The 14,606-nt window shown below is 41.6% G+C and overlaps 2 protein-coding genes across 5 annotated transcripts in view; one reads left to right on the top strand and one right to left on the bottom strand.

Annotated features, from left to right (window-relative positions):
* Positions 1-621: 621 nt before the first annotated feature.
* vstm4a (V-set and transmembrane domain containing 4a) lies at positions 622-10,497 on the top strand. Its single transcript, XM_033612838.2, has 8 exons — positions 622-811; positions 2,087-2,539; positions 6,303-6,356; positions 6,450-6,557; positions 6,691-6,724; positions 8,161-8,309; positions 9,069-9,136; positions 9,913-10,497. Exons 1-8 carry the CDS (start codon positions 763-765, stop codon positions 10,063-10,065), a joined length of 1,068 nt encoding a protein of 355 aa, XP_033468729.2. The 5' UTR covers positions 622-762; the 3' UTR covers positions 10,066-10,497.
* Positions 10,498-14,202: 3,705 nt separating this feature from the next.
* Positions 14,203-14,606, bottom strand: part of wdfy4 (WDFY family member 4) — a 48,523-nt gene continuing 48,119 nt past the window's right edge. For all 4 annotated transcript variants that reach the window (XM_033613353.2, XM_078160678.1, XM_078160677.1 and 1 more), the window contains exon 64: positions 14,203-14,580. In XM_033613353.2, the coding sequence (XP_033469244.2) occupies positions 14,517-14,580 (64 nt within the window). In that variant the 3' untranslated portion in view covers positions 14,203-14,516. The remainder of the gene's footprint in view (positions 14,581-14,606) is intronic.

Genomic DNA, 14,606 nt, shown 5'->3' with positions numbered 1-14,606 from the left:
CTCGAAGCGCCAGCAGAAGCCCTGCCTCAGCAGTTTAGCCTGCCCAATAAAGCAGCAGGCTTCATACCACTGGGACAGTCTGACAACCACAGCCAGAGACAAGCCCATGCCACTCTGTCCAGCAGCCAGACAGGGAGAGGTCCCACACACACACGCACGCAACACATGCACACATAAATGCATGTACGCATGCATGCAGACAAAAACATCACATTTATGAACATCAACACTTGAAAGTTTATTGAAAGACGTCAGATGAGGAGTACCCCAGGACTCTGAGAGTAACTTGGGTGATGGAAATGCATGTTCAGCGCTTTGCTGTGTATGCTCCTTCAAATGACACACAATGTGACAGGCGCACGCAGACGCACACACACAAACAACGAGACCTGACCATCGCTTTCGAGTTCTGGGGCTTTGGGCTTCAGTCCAAGACTCCTCACAGGAACACAGGAAATGACATTTCCTACGTTTTGCAGGACACACAGAGAAAAAGAGAGAGCTAGGGAGAGACAGTCAGAGAGAGAGAGAAACAGAGAGAGAGAGAGAGAGAGGGAGAGTACTGGGAGAGTGAGTGGGAGTTTCTAAGTGGAAACAGAGCATTTACTGTTTCATATTACACAGAAAAGAGGAGAAAGAGGAGAAGAGTTAATGGTGGGTAAGGGCTCTGGTGGGTTGTCCAGTCAGGCTCTGTTTTGAATGTAGCTGCTTGTGTAAGTGCTGTGTAGTTGTCTGGGTTTATGGATTCGCTGACTGTGGAAAATGTACTTCTCTATAGTGGTCCTTGTCCTGACTAAGGCTCTGGTCACAGGTAAGTTCACCTTGTTTACAACAATATAAACCAGTGAGAAAGCGATCAAGCAGGCAAGAAAGAAGGAGAGTGTGTCAAAAGGAGTAATTTGATCGATCATCTAACATGCACCACTGTGAAACCATGCATTTTGAGTTTATTATGGAGTGTGAAAATAATGTCAAACATACAGGAAAGACACCTCCTAATAGTCACTGTCTCGAAAATGACCAAAAGTTGCAAGTGCATTAAGTTATATTACATTATTGGCAATATTGACGTTGCTTTTGCAAACTGGTTGACTATAGCTTTGTTTAAAATTACACCAGCTGTGGAGTTAAGAAAGTTTGTTCCCTGTGATTAGAGAAAACCTCAGTATATTTTGCATTCTACAAACTGCCATACAGTGGACCTACAACTCATATTTCCTGCCCTATAATCTTTTGGTTATGTTGAGATTTGTGTTTGGCTTGAGTCACTGTCGCTGCTTTTGTTGTCACATTAAATAGTGTAGGACAGACCCTGAGGGAGATTCCCCAACTAACACAGCAACAAACAAAACAACAAAAAAAGAAGACAGCACTGGGGCCCAGATGGTCCCTGTTATCTTGTCGTGTTTCTCCTTGCCTGTTTCGGGCTGTGCCGTACTGAAGATGAATGTTTCCCACCTGTAGATTCTCCTTGCCTGTCTGATCATACATATTGTGTCCAGACTCAGTGTCTCTCCTAAAAAGGCTTGACCCAGCTGGCAGCAGAATAAAAGTACCTCCAGGGAAGTAAAAATGGGGCACACAGACTATGTTTTCTGATTCTCAGTCCTCTTAGGTTTCTAGCTGTTGCAGACTGAATTCTCCTTCAGTGATGAAATGACATATATAAGTAGAACCAGTGATAGTTTGAGCTATAACACCATAAATCCAAGCAGCCTTTGTGGGTGTGCACATAAACGTACTTTGTCTAAATGCTACAATTATGTTTAATTGGCAGGAAATCAAACATCTTGCAAAAATGAACTCAGACTTTCTCCCATGTGGGGCTCATTAGCAGCTCTAGTTAATTACTAATTTAACTGCAGGGAGGGGTCACACAAGCTACCAGATCACAGAGTGTCCTTATGTTTGGAAAAGCAAATGTTTTATGGTTTGGTTTCATTTTATTCTGCCATAAAACAGAACATGGATAACATACAAAAATGTTAACAACACAACAAGAACACATATGTGCTGTGTTTCAAATTCAACATAACCAAAAATGACTGCACTAACCACTTGTTCTGCTTATGTCTTTTGTCAACAGAGGTATGTCATGGCCTGAATGTGACAGTGACCCCTGGGCCTGTTGTCATGGTAACACAGAAAGACAACTTGACGCTCTCCTGCCTGGTATCTCAGAGGAAGAGGAGCGGCAGTGTCCTCATCCTACGCTGGTTCTTTTCTCCTCTTGCTGCTCCGACTCTGGCGCCTCCTCCCTCCCCTCCATCCCCCTCTCCTCCTGCACTGGAGCCCCCTCAGTTTCTCATTGCAAAGATTGGCATCAAGAAAATGAAGATGTATGGGAACTACACTCGTCGCTTCCCCCAGATGAAGTTCCGTCTGTATGAGGAAACGGAGGGAGAGGTGTACCGGCTGCGGATTCTCAATATGACGGGGACTGACCAGGGTTTCTACACCTGCAGAGTTCAAGAGATTCGCAAACACAGAAACACATGGAGGGCATCATCCAATGGCACCAGCACCACACAAGTGACAGGTAATTAAAGATGGCCTTCTCTCAATTTCACATTTGTTCGTTGGCAGGGCCGGGCTGGATTATCAGATAATGGGCCCCTGGGCACAGGCATGCAAAAGGCCCCCCATATCTCCTGTATGGGAGTACATACACTGTATAGCTGTTAATCTTCTTTTTGTGTCACTGTTTTGCATCTCTTTGTTGTCATAATGCATCTTTTTTGTGGTTTTGTGCCTCTCAAGTACTTTTGAGTCTTATTTGGTTGTTTTGTGTCTCTTTGTGGTTGTTTTGCCCCTTTTTGTAGTGATGTTGTGCCTCTCTGCAGCTCCTTTGCATTGCTTTGTGGTCATTTTGAATCCCTCCTTGGTCAGCATGTGATAATTTAAGTGAAATTTTGCAGGTTAGGGGCAGGAGGTCCCCCTTACACATTGGGCCCCTGGGCCTGTGCCCTGTAGGCTTGCTCAGTAATTCTTCCATGGGTCCAGGCCCCAATTTTGGCTGACTGCGGGTTAAAGTGCTGTTTTTCTTTATTTGCTTTTTCAAATTAAGCATGTTAGCCGAGCGGGCAGGAGTTTGAGACCCTTTCTCTCTCTGTGTGTGTTCTTGAACAAGATGTTAAAGCGTTAGGGTGGTGTCCCCTGATATAAGGCAAGCCAGAGGTGAATTAGGCTGTGAAACAAAATAAAGTATTGCACAATTTCTTGCACAATAGGGAGTCTGATTGCATTAACTTCTTCACCTTTTCCAGATCAAATGTGAGGGAATTTATTTAACACCAATTTAACCTCCTCTTGGTTGAAGCAGGTGGTTAAAAAAAAAACCAAATCTATCTCTCATGACCACCTGGCAAAACAGTAAAACTGTGCATTGTGTTGTCACTATTTGGCCTTTGACATGAAATGAACAAAGTCTTTTACTTTTTTACTTTTTTTCATACCTTTGTGCAACCCTGGTAACTGACAAAAGAGGATTAAACACAAAGGGGACTTCTGGTGTAATTACCCTGAAAATGTTTTCCATGGAATATTCCTTTCCGAGGAATTCCCTTACAGCCGCACAAACTCAGCTGAGACATGCTGTCCATGTTATCTGGCAATGGAAATGACCAAACAAAGGAGGAGCAACAGTTTTTATTAAAGGACAAAGGCCAGATAGAAATGTGTAGCATGTATTTTCTGACTCTAGCTGCGCTTTGCTGTAAGTGGTGCCTGTATGTGTGTTTGAGTGTGACCCCAATCCTCTGGCATTTCCATCTCAAAACAATGAGCTCACACAGCCAAACCACACTTAACAATATCACTCTCTGTGTATGAGTGTGAGGAGTAAAAAGGAGAGTGTTGCTGAGCTGGCTACGTACGTTCAAAAACTCTGAAATACATGACGTCAGCATTCTGGGTTTACTTTTATGCAAGCCTCAGGAGAAAATTCACTGGAGAACTCGGCTGCGGTGGAACTTATTTAATCGGTGCCAATATGTAACAAACAACTTGAACAAATCAGGTTAGGAACTAATTTAAATCACATGCAGTAATAAATATTTCTTTTGCAGAACGATCCTTAATCTGATTTAACTTTTTAACGATTGATCTGCAGGGAAGATGTCTGTCTCTGTGGGATGCACTGGATAAAGGGGTTCAATAGAAAGTTTAGATGCTGATGTACTGTGCTACAAGTGCGACGACACCTGACACAGTTGCACAGTTTACCTTTCACTAATTTTATGCCAGAAAACTGTCGAGGCTTGAATCGGACGGAGCCATCAGACAACGCCCTGCCCTATATTCAGGGCAATGTCCCACTAAGGAAGCCACACAACCTCAGGCATCTCCGACATGCATTGACCACAGAACCAGAAACACAAGAGCTGACATTATAAGGGTAAACAAAGAGAAAACGACAGAGTTGTAACTGTAATCCAGGGAACCCCTCAGTCTGCAGATTTCAGTCTGCAGGGCAAAGGCCACACCCCACTCAGATCATTTTATTCAGAAGATTTTGCACGGAGAGAAGATGGTTTGTCTTCTCCTACATCTCTAAATCCCAACTTCAGATCTTCAGACATCATGGTCGAGTGAATTCTGATGCTTTTCTAAACTGGAAAAAGGAGCAGACAGTCTGCACGGTTAAATTAAAGTAAATCTTTTTAAGCCCTGCTCTCTGACTTCAGGTCTCTAATCCTGCTGGTTTTAACAGATGGTTCATGTTTCAGCGTCCTGATTCTGGCCACAGTCCGAACACACGTTGGTCTTGCAGTCTTTATACCAACCTCTTTGGACTTATTTCCCTTCTGCATGCACCTTGGAAGAAGGTGAAGTTGTGGCGGACCCCCCCACCCTGCGTCCTGTCTTCACAGCTGGACTGATGGGGGAAAGCAGATGATTTTAAATCCGTACCTTATGTTTTCAGCTTTTCATGAATACATGTGCGGTATACATTTTGTGCACAAACTTGAGCTTGTATACACACATCTGTAGAGAGTGTTTAACAGCTCCCAGCCCTGTTAACCCTAGGCTGCGTGAACCCATCAGATGTGAGGCTTAGCATGTGGTTAACCACAGTGTAAAGGTCACATATGTGGTTTACTTGCATTGACTGTTAATTGCTCACATTGTCAAGAGATGCCTGTTGGATGTAGCCTGTCACCTCGTCAGATGAGTTTCAACTACAGTGTGTCTACTCTAGAAGTCTGTCATTACTTTTAATTTAGTGGTAAGAAGTGTGGGTGGACAAAATAACAGGGACACCATACAATTTGATCCAGTCCAATGAAACAGCATAGATTGGCCCTTTGTAATTACAATAGCAGTGAATTAGCAAGTGTCAAACAAAAGATTTAGAAAAAACAGCCTTAAAGCCTCACTGTTACGTCTATAATCAAACTATTTTTTTTAAGTCTTGTTTCTTGGACTGTGTACGTTCTCTAGAGAAAAAATATTGTGTAAAGATGTAATCAATTAGAGCAGTATTTTGAAAAATACATGTCATGCTGTGTTATAAAACTGATCACCTTCATCTGATACAGTTTTTCATGTTCACTGGCAACACAAAAGCCATCATGTTGCTCCCTGACATTAATTAACGTGATATTCAGACTGAGCGGCCGAGACCACGTGACAATTTTTGCAGGCAGTTCAGCGGTCTGGAAACAGGCTAGAAGTCAATTAGAGTTAATATCTTATCATTTCTTATTAATATGTTTATCAACTGGTGTTTAAAAGACATATTAAAAACTCATTACGGGGAGCAGAGACTAAGTAATTTATGTACATAACCTCTGTTCACTCTCCTCAACCTCTTGCTAAATACCCCTGACCTACACACAACCCATCATTCATTGACACACACTGACAACAACTTCCTTATTCCTTCTCTTTTCACACTAATAAGCTCACAAAGGAAATTGCAACATGAAACGATTGTGAAGCGACCAACAAAAGGAAGTGGAGATGCAGAGCAGTGGGATGGGGAACCCCCCAAACACAGTCCAAGAACAGCAATACAACCGGGCCTGTGTGTGCGTGTGTGTTTGTGGTGTGTGTGTGTTTGTGGTGTGTGTGTGTGTGTGTGTGTGTGTGTGTGTGTGTGTGTGTGGTGGGTTTGGCTGATGCTGCTGCAGAATCTCCCTTCATGAGAGCAGTTTTGATATTTCTGGAAACCACTGAGGCTGTCTGCTGCGTTGGGTCTTTGCCCTCAGACAACAGCAATTTATAAAGATTCTCAGTCTGGGCAGTTTTCTACCCTCAACTTACTATTTCTGCTGACTTTTTTTTACATTTTTTTCCAGTGCACTTCACTCCTGATGATGGTAGCAGTGCAGGACTGTGGCGTTTATTTGCAGGTACTGTTTCCATCTCCTCTGTTTTCACTTCACCATACAAGTCTTACTTTGATAATGCCACCATTCTGATGCTTTTTCCTGTTTGTTTTATAGATGTGTATCTGTGCGCTGTGCTGATTTGCTCACTGGGCCTGCTCTCCATCTTCCTGTTCACTCTGGTTCTCATCGGCCAGTACTTTCACAGAAGACACAGGCTCAAAGGTAAAAGCATCATTGGTTGTCCTACAGTAACTTCACACTTAAAACTTTATGTTTCAGTTTTCCTGTTCAAAACATAACCAGACGACTTTGCTGTTAAATCAACATAATTTTTCTTCTGCTACTTCCTCCACAGCGAGTTACCTTCTGGTCAAGTGTCCAGAAAGCAGGTAAAGATCTTTAATGTATTTAATTATTTTAATAATAAAACTAGTGTTGAAAAACTATGGGGGTGACTGAAATCATGACCTTGAAGGATATGGCCTTGAACTTTACTGAGACAATATTTGGGCCAGCATATCTATCTAATTCATCATTAAAAAAAGCACATAAGCTCATTCACTATAAGTTTGTGCAGAAATTTCCCACCATTTGATCTCGTAAAAATAAAGCTCATTGATAGTTCAAACTTAAATGTAGTCAGGATACTGTTGTCACATACCTTCATGTTTTATGGGAATGCTAATGTGGCCAAGTGCCTTGAAAATAACCTGGAATTCCCATTTCCTAAACAGTCCACATTGCTTTCATTCAACTCTGACTCCGACCTCAATGTAACACCCTGTTAGCCCTCTGAAAAGTCATATTTGCAGGTTTAACTGCTGCCGAGAAGACCATAATACACTCACTGCCCTCCCCTGAGCCTCCATCGATAAAAGAATGACTGAATTATTTTAAGGATATTGCTCTCATAGAACGATCATCAGCTGTACTTCATAATGCGCAGGCAAGTATGGTAGACAGAGGTGAGAGACACCCTTGTTGGTTCTCTTTTAAACCCACATTTTCTTACACGTGTCACCTATACACCCTTTTTCTTTTTTTCCTTTTCTAAAATTTATTTATTTATGTATTTATTTATTTGCATGACAACGGTGATGTGTATATAGTTTGGTTAACTGCCGTTTGTATATGCAAGGGTGTAGGTTTTGTTTCAACAAAGGGGAAAACACATATGAAACAGGGGGGTTAAGGGTCCTCCACCAGAAAATTTGGAGTATCAGAGTATCAAACACTTAATTTCCTGCACTCTGATCATTTTTAATGCACCGATACATGCCTTTTCTGCATCAGCTTATGGTGTTAATGTCTTTACTTTTGTCAAAATAAATGTCCTCTGCTACTTAGGGTGGACAAATGCACAGTCTAAATATTGAGGTGGAAGTGTCACCTGCGTCAACCTAGATACTATATACAGCTGTGTATATGCAAGAATCCGTATCGTAAATGACTCGTGTGCAACAATTTTCATGTGACAAATTCAAAACAAAAGATGACAATAAAGCTAGTGTTGAAACAAATAAATGGTTAGTCAGTCAGCTGACATAAAATCAATCAATACTTTTGATAACTGAATCTTTAAAGATTCACATGCTGGTTCTACCTTCTCAGAAGTGAGTGTTTGCTACTTTGCTCAGTTTTATATAATTTTCAGTTAAAATCATTTGGTTATGGATTGCTGATTGAAAAAAAACAAGCTATTTTCAATACACTATATTATCAATTGATAAATTGCAGAAATGATCAAAAGATTAACTGATAATCTAAATTACCACTGGGTGCAGCTGTAATTAAAACTTTAAAAACTCTCCTCTGTTCCCTGCAGCTCGGGAGAAACTGTCACCAGCTCCAGCAGCTCCTCCAGTTCCTCCCCACGAGCCCAAAGGAAAGACACAAGACAGAAAACTGACCGACGTGCAATAATAACACCACCTAAACTACCCGAGGAGCCACCACCACACATACCAGCCAAAGGTAACGTGACACATTGAGGGCAGGATGTAACCTCTGGGAGAAATTAAATCCTTCAGTGGATCTCACCTTTTTGGCTTGTGACCTTTTAAAATAAAGTCTACTTGTGACCCCACATCACAGGTTATGGCCTCAGTGTGGACATGACTTATGAGCAGTTTAACCAAAATAGTACCTTCATGTAAAAGATTTTCATAGGCCTGGAGAGGTTAAAGTATCCGGTGGCCAATTTATTGGGCTGTTATCTCACACAGTAAACTTTATTCTGAATTGAAACATCAGATATTTTTCCACAGTCTAATCTATTTTGTCAGGGGCAGACAGAGTGGCAGTCCTTGTCTTTCCTCTCAAGTTTCAAACACACTGGAGTCATCAGAGTCGCAGGGGGGCGGAGAGAGGCTCCAGCCCCAAGAACAGGAGTTAGTGGGTAAAGAAAACAGTAAATGAAGGTGTCCAGCAAGCACAAAAGCAGAAAATGATATCTCTGGCGTGATTCAATTTCCAGGACAAAAACAGCACAGCGTGAAAGAGACTGGGAGACTACAGAGTGAAACTTTATACTGTATTTGGGTTAGATCCTGCTGAGTGTATTGTCTGAGGTCAAATCAACACTGATGCTGAAAATGATGTATCAATCTCTTCCGTGGGTTTAATATGAAGTGGTTGTGAGGGACGATTACTTCCTTCGACCACAGTCATGTTTGTGAGTTTATTCCTCTTGGCTGTTGTTCCCAGTCAGTTAAGGTTGTGTCTGCTTTTCAGTGCCTGTTGCTGCAAAGAGACCTCAGAAGCCCAGAAGGTTAAAGACTCAACTCAGGAGCTCTGCCCCTGTGAGTGCCCTCATTCTCACCCATCATACAAACACCTCTGTCTACTTCTCCTACATTTCTAAAACACATGCATTTAATATATCTGTTAAAATGTATTTATTAACATTCTCAAAAGGTGTTTTTTTCAAGCGCAGAGTTGTTATTGAGATACATGCAAGAGGGAATTTGTTTCACGACTGCATGATTGTCTACAGGAGTTTATTGCCGTCTCTTCATTCAGTTATGAGCTTGATAATTCTATTTAGCTTTATTGCTTCTCAAACACAATTATTTATTTAGAGTGCTCCATTGGTTTTATATCTACAATAAAAATGTCAAACAAGTACATACAGAAGAAAACTACTCAAACTAAGGATCATCAGTATTTCTACTGGCGCCGTTCTTGCGATTGTGTCGTGAGAGGAAGCTCTGGAGATGTGAGCGCTTCTTTTACATGAACATGTTGATTAGATTAGCGCAACTAGGAGGATCTGAGGATGTTGGATAGGACTCCTATTGTAGAAAATATTTGCAGAATAAACTGGATGTTCCAAGAGGTCCTGTAAACACATACTTTCTGCAGCTGAACAGCACTTAGGGCATGTTTACCGTGGAAAGCAGAGTAGTACTACTGTTTGCTGAAAAAGATTAAATGCAGGCGGGATGCATTTGCTCCCGATACACAGAGATATCTGTGCTCACTATACATTTTTATACATAGAGCATATTTCCTCTTCTGCCTTATCTCTGGGTTAAATTCCTTCAAGTTTCTCCTGCTCTTTCCCTCCCTCCTTCAGCCTCGAGTACCACAGGATGATAGTCTGACATATGCAGAACTGGAGCTGGTCAGACCGAGGCCAGAGTCCCCAGCCACCACCAGCCCTGACCCCACTCCCTCCAGCCCAGACACTGTGTACGCTCAGATCCTCTTCCAGGAAAAACAGCTGTAAACACAGCAGCTCTGGACACATGGATGTCATGGTACCTCCCGGTGAGGGCAACTGAACTAAGTGGCAACCAAAGGACTATATTTATGAACTATCAGTATGGCATTTAGCATTTGTTTTTTGGCTGTAAGTACGCTACAACTGTCGGTAAATGAGGGTTTTGTTTCCTCAGCGCAGTTCCATTCCAGCACAGCAGTTTTTGGGTCTTATAATTCTGTTGTTTTGTTTGTTGGCATCGTCGGCCTGTGAGCCAGATGTTTATAAGAACGCTCTTACTGTTAACTATTCTGTATAAACTCAGGAGACTGTGTGGAAAGAAACTGTTGTACAGGCTCTCTTACTGCAGTATCGTAAGGCACTGTAACACTCTTCAACTGCATTTATATTTACAGTACTAATACACCAAATAATAAATATATGCCCGGGTCTGACTGTCTTTGAGTCATATAAATGTTCTTCAAAGTGGAGAGGACTGCATTTGTCAGAGCTGTCTGGGGTCACAAGAAAAATCTGTTTTACACAACAAAAGATGAAACCAGCACATTATTACAAACAGCTGCAGTGGTTTCAGTGGTGCTGGTAGAGGGATTTGGTTACTTTTGAACAGAGCTAGACTAGTTGTTTCCCCCTGTCTCCAGTCTTTATGCTAAGATAAGCTAACCAGCTGCAGGTTGTAGCCAAGTGGCAATGTCCAGGGCTGAAAAATAAGGCCAACACGGAAGTGCCAAAAACTTTTGCGCCCCTAATGGCCACTTGAGTGTGGCTCCAAAAAGGAAGTCAGTCCCCAGTTCTGGTGCCAAACTTTACAGCAGAAATAAACATGTTTACAGCTTGGTACAAAAACAGTTTGATCTCCAAAGCTAATTTCCTCCTTCATGACAAATTAAGGGGCTTAATTTCTATATAAACCAACCTTTTAAATTCATTAAGGCATAACAAAGGGCGTGGCTGCTTTGAGTGACAGGCTGTCTGTGGACATTGTCTTAGGGCTCTAAGTCAGATCTGTCCTCACTCCTCCACAGATCCAGCCACTCATCTAAATATGGTCACTTCTGGCTCCAAAAATCCAAGAAGGCGATGGCCAAAACTCCAAACTTGAGGCTTTAAAACGGGAGTCCACAAACCAATGAAATGATGTCACGTGGGATATGTCCATTTTTTAAATATAGTCCATGGTTGTAGCTTCATATTTTCCAGACAGGCTTGAAAGTGCCATCAATCTCTCATCTAACTCTCGCTAAGTAAGCAAATAAGCCTGTTTCTCAAAATATAATTATTGCTTCGTATCTACCCTAAGAAGGGTCTGCTGTAATGTCACTGTTTAGACCAGATTTAGCTTTTCTAACAAGAACATACAAAAAAGCAACAGAACAGTGAGACTTCTGTTTCTGCTTTCAAAGTCCAATCAACACGGCACAGACATAAACAGCAAATATGAATCCTGGAAGCAGCACACATTATGCTCAAGTACCCAAGAAAGGTGAAGGGTGTGGGCCATTTTGTGAAGGTCAGTGTGTGAAAAATGGGATGAAGATAGAGGTGCATGGAGAAAGAGAATGATGCACATCCACACACCCTTCTCTCTGTGAGTGGGAGAGATGGAGAGAGAGAGAGACCATCATCCCCCACAGTTCAGACTCACTGACTAGGATGAACCCGCTAATGACTACATTTATTCAAATTAGACTAATTGTAATCATGGTTAATAATTAGCTTTACAGTGCATTATAATTGGGTTAGGCTACAAGATGGTTCTGCCTAGGTGCAATAATTTATTTGATTTAATTATTCTGAGGAACCCAGTGGTTTGACATTTCATATCATAAAACCAGCGGTGTAGAGAGAATGGAGATGGCCGTTAGCTTTAGAGAAGGTCATTGCTCGCTCTCTGGGAAAATTATGAGGACTATTTTCCACTCTATTAAGCTACTCCACTTAGCACAATTAGCCACACACACAAAGGTTAAAGAGAGAGACCTCTTCCTTTATGATAGAGAGGAGTGGTGCGTGTGCATGAGAGAACAAGCAGGAAAGGCAGACACAGAAAGAGAGCAAGTCTCCACAATCTTGGCAATCTAACATCTTTTTAAAAGCTAGCTTATTTATCGGAATATCAGTGCATGGATGCAAGACAGTCAGCATTGCATTTTTCCATTGATTAGATTAAGATCAATGTTTAGAAGGGGTTAAATTTCATAACGTCTCTCTACAAATAGGTCAGATATACCCAGGAGTGTGTTGTCGGGGCCCTACAGTGATTACACAGAGATTGAACAGTTTGATGAGGCTAAAAAGGCATTTGTCCTCAGTTAACCATAAACACACACAAAAAGCTGTGACAAGCAGAAAGGATACCTCAACAAGGCCCAGACACATTTAACATCACCCACAACACACACACATTTGACATGGTCACAGTAAACTTGAGGAGGATAACGTCCAACAAATGGCAAAGCAGCCAAATGTTCAACTACTCATAAATACCACATTACAAAGGAGATTGAAAACACATTGTGTAAAACAACAAAGATAGCTCAGTAAACGATTCACGACCAGCAAAACATCCGGAATTATTCATACCACAGACATGTACCAAAGCAAAACACTGTGACCCTCATAGCACAAAATGCTGACGTCTGCACACTGTGCTTTTTATGATCATGGATGTTGTGCAGCTTGTGAGAAATGAACGGCTCCAGCTCTGCAATACTATTAAAGAGCCGCGTTCACACAATTTCCCCCGCTTTCAGTTTGAAGCTACCTAGTTTAAACACAAGCTTCTGCTGCGGCCCCTTGTTAGCTATGCTGGAGCAGCAAGGGTCAATTTAAAAGATTGTTTTGAGGCGAGTATTTAGATGCTTGTTTTCCCCATCACATTCCTAAGGCAAAAATTACCCAGCAGTTCTGGGGAATTTCAGCCAGTGTTCTCCTGGTTTCACCTTTATGAATCCCAGATGAAAGTAGAAAAGTACACTCAGTTGAGTGCAGAGTTCTGCCAGGCGGCCCCCCCTGAGCTGTTCGTGGTCACTCTAGACAATTCTTTTAATTCCATCAGAAGCAGTGCAGTATGTTTCAGAAGTATCCAGACGCTAATAAAAATACACACCTTGTCTGATTTTCACAGAGCTGCAGTGCGTTGTACAGAGCAGATCAATTTCTCTTACTAACAGGCACTGTATGTAAAATATAAAGTCTATCATGTAATTATGAGAATGAAGAGAATGAATGCTGTTAATAATCTAACACAGCCACGAATCTTTGATCCCTGTCGTTCATAACTGGACTGCTAACGACAGTTACTTTGTCTGTAGGCTACAGCACAAGTAGGAAATAACAACAATAAACAGTTAAAATAAAGGCAGAAAAGAAACCATTTAACTACACAGCCTGCTTACTTACTTGTGGTAAAAGAACAAATATTATGAAAAATGACTAAATCAACAAAACCTGCATGTCTACAAAATTGAGCAGGCAAAACGCTCTGCTTCTCAAATGCTCCTGGTGTGGTATGACGCTGTGTGGTGGACGAACAAACCCACTGCCTGACCACTGAGAACTGCGGCTGGTGCAATGGTCCCTCCTGGCTCCATTATAATCACCATGGCAGCAAACACAACAACAAAAAAAAACGTGATTTATTCATCTCCTAATGTGCCTAGTGGATCACATCAGGTATGGAATTAATCTCCAGAAGCTCTGACTCAAAATGAGACCAAACTTTTCTATACGTGTCAGTTTTTGAGCCGTGACGAAGGCCAAAATGTAGCCTGCAACAGAAGGTAAGGCTTGTTGTATTTAGCAAGATGATTTCTGGAAATCTTTTGGCCCCTACCTGCTGCTTAAGAGGAGCAAGAAGTCAGCAGTTAATGACAGTATAAAATAATTTTTAAAAAAAAGAGGATTTTTTAATAAAAATCGATGAATCACCACATCCACAAGAAATCCTCGAGCATACAGTCATACACATGCACACAAAATATTAGGCTATTTGGCTCAGTAGTTTGCTAGATCAGCTGCAGACACACAAAACACATAACACACATGCACACACACGACCGCACACATGATAATGCAATAAAATAAAATCCTGGCCACCCAAGATTTTAGTCTTAATCCAAATCACAGACACTCATGAGAAGATTTTTACAAATAACTCTCAATAGTTTTATTCAAAGTCATTGAAATTCAGTATTTACAATGTAACATACAGAATTAAATATCTATGTAGGAGACAGAATAATCTATATTGTCTGAGGCTTGAATGTACCAAATATTGTAACAGTTTGCCCTTAATGCACACACACACCTGATCTGAAATACATCAGGTGTCAATGCTCAGCTGGTGTCAGACCTGAGACACTGATGGATTTTCTGTGTCAGAGTCTCTTTGGGAGGATAAGGGCTGTGTGGAAATGATGGCTGGAGGCACGATTGTGTTTAAAGTCTGCCATTTCTCATTCACACGTCCAGGTGAAAACTCTGCCCCAGGCATCGCCCGCCAACAGAGTAGCATGGCTCCTACACAGAACACAGTGTGTTTAGGT

The sequence above is a fragment of the Epinephelus lanceolatus genome, chromosome 17, assembly GCF_041903045.1.
Source record: "Epinephelus lanceolatus isolate andai-2023 chromosome 17, ASM4190304v1, whole genome shotgun sequence".
In the NCBI taxonomy this organism is placed as follows: domain Eukaryota; kingdom Metazoa; phylum Chordata; class Actinopteri; order Perciformes; family Serranidae; genus Epinephelus; species Epinephelus lanceolatus.
Note: the sequence above shows the minus strand (reverse complement) of the source record. Positions and strands in the feature narration are given on the sequence as shown.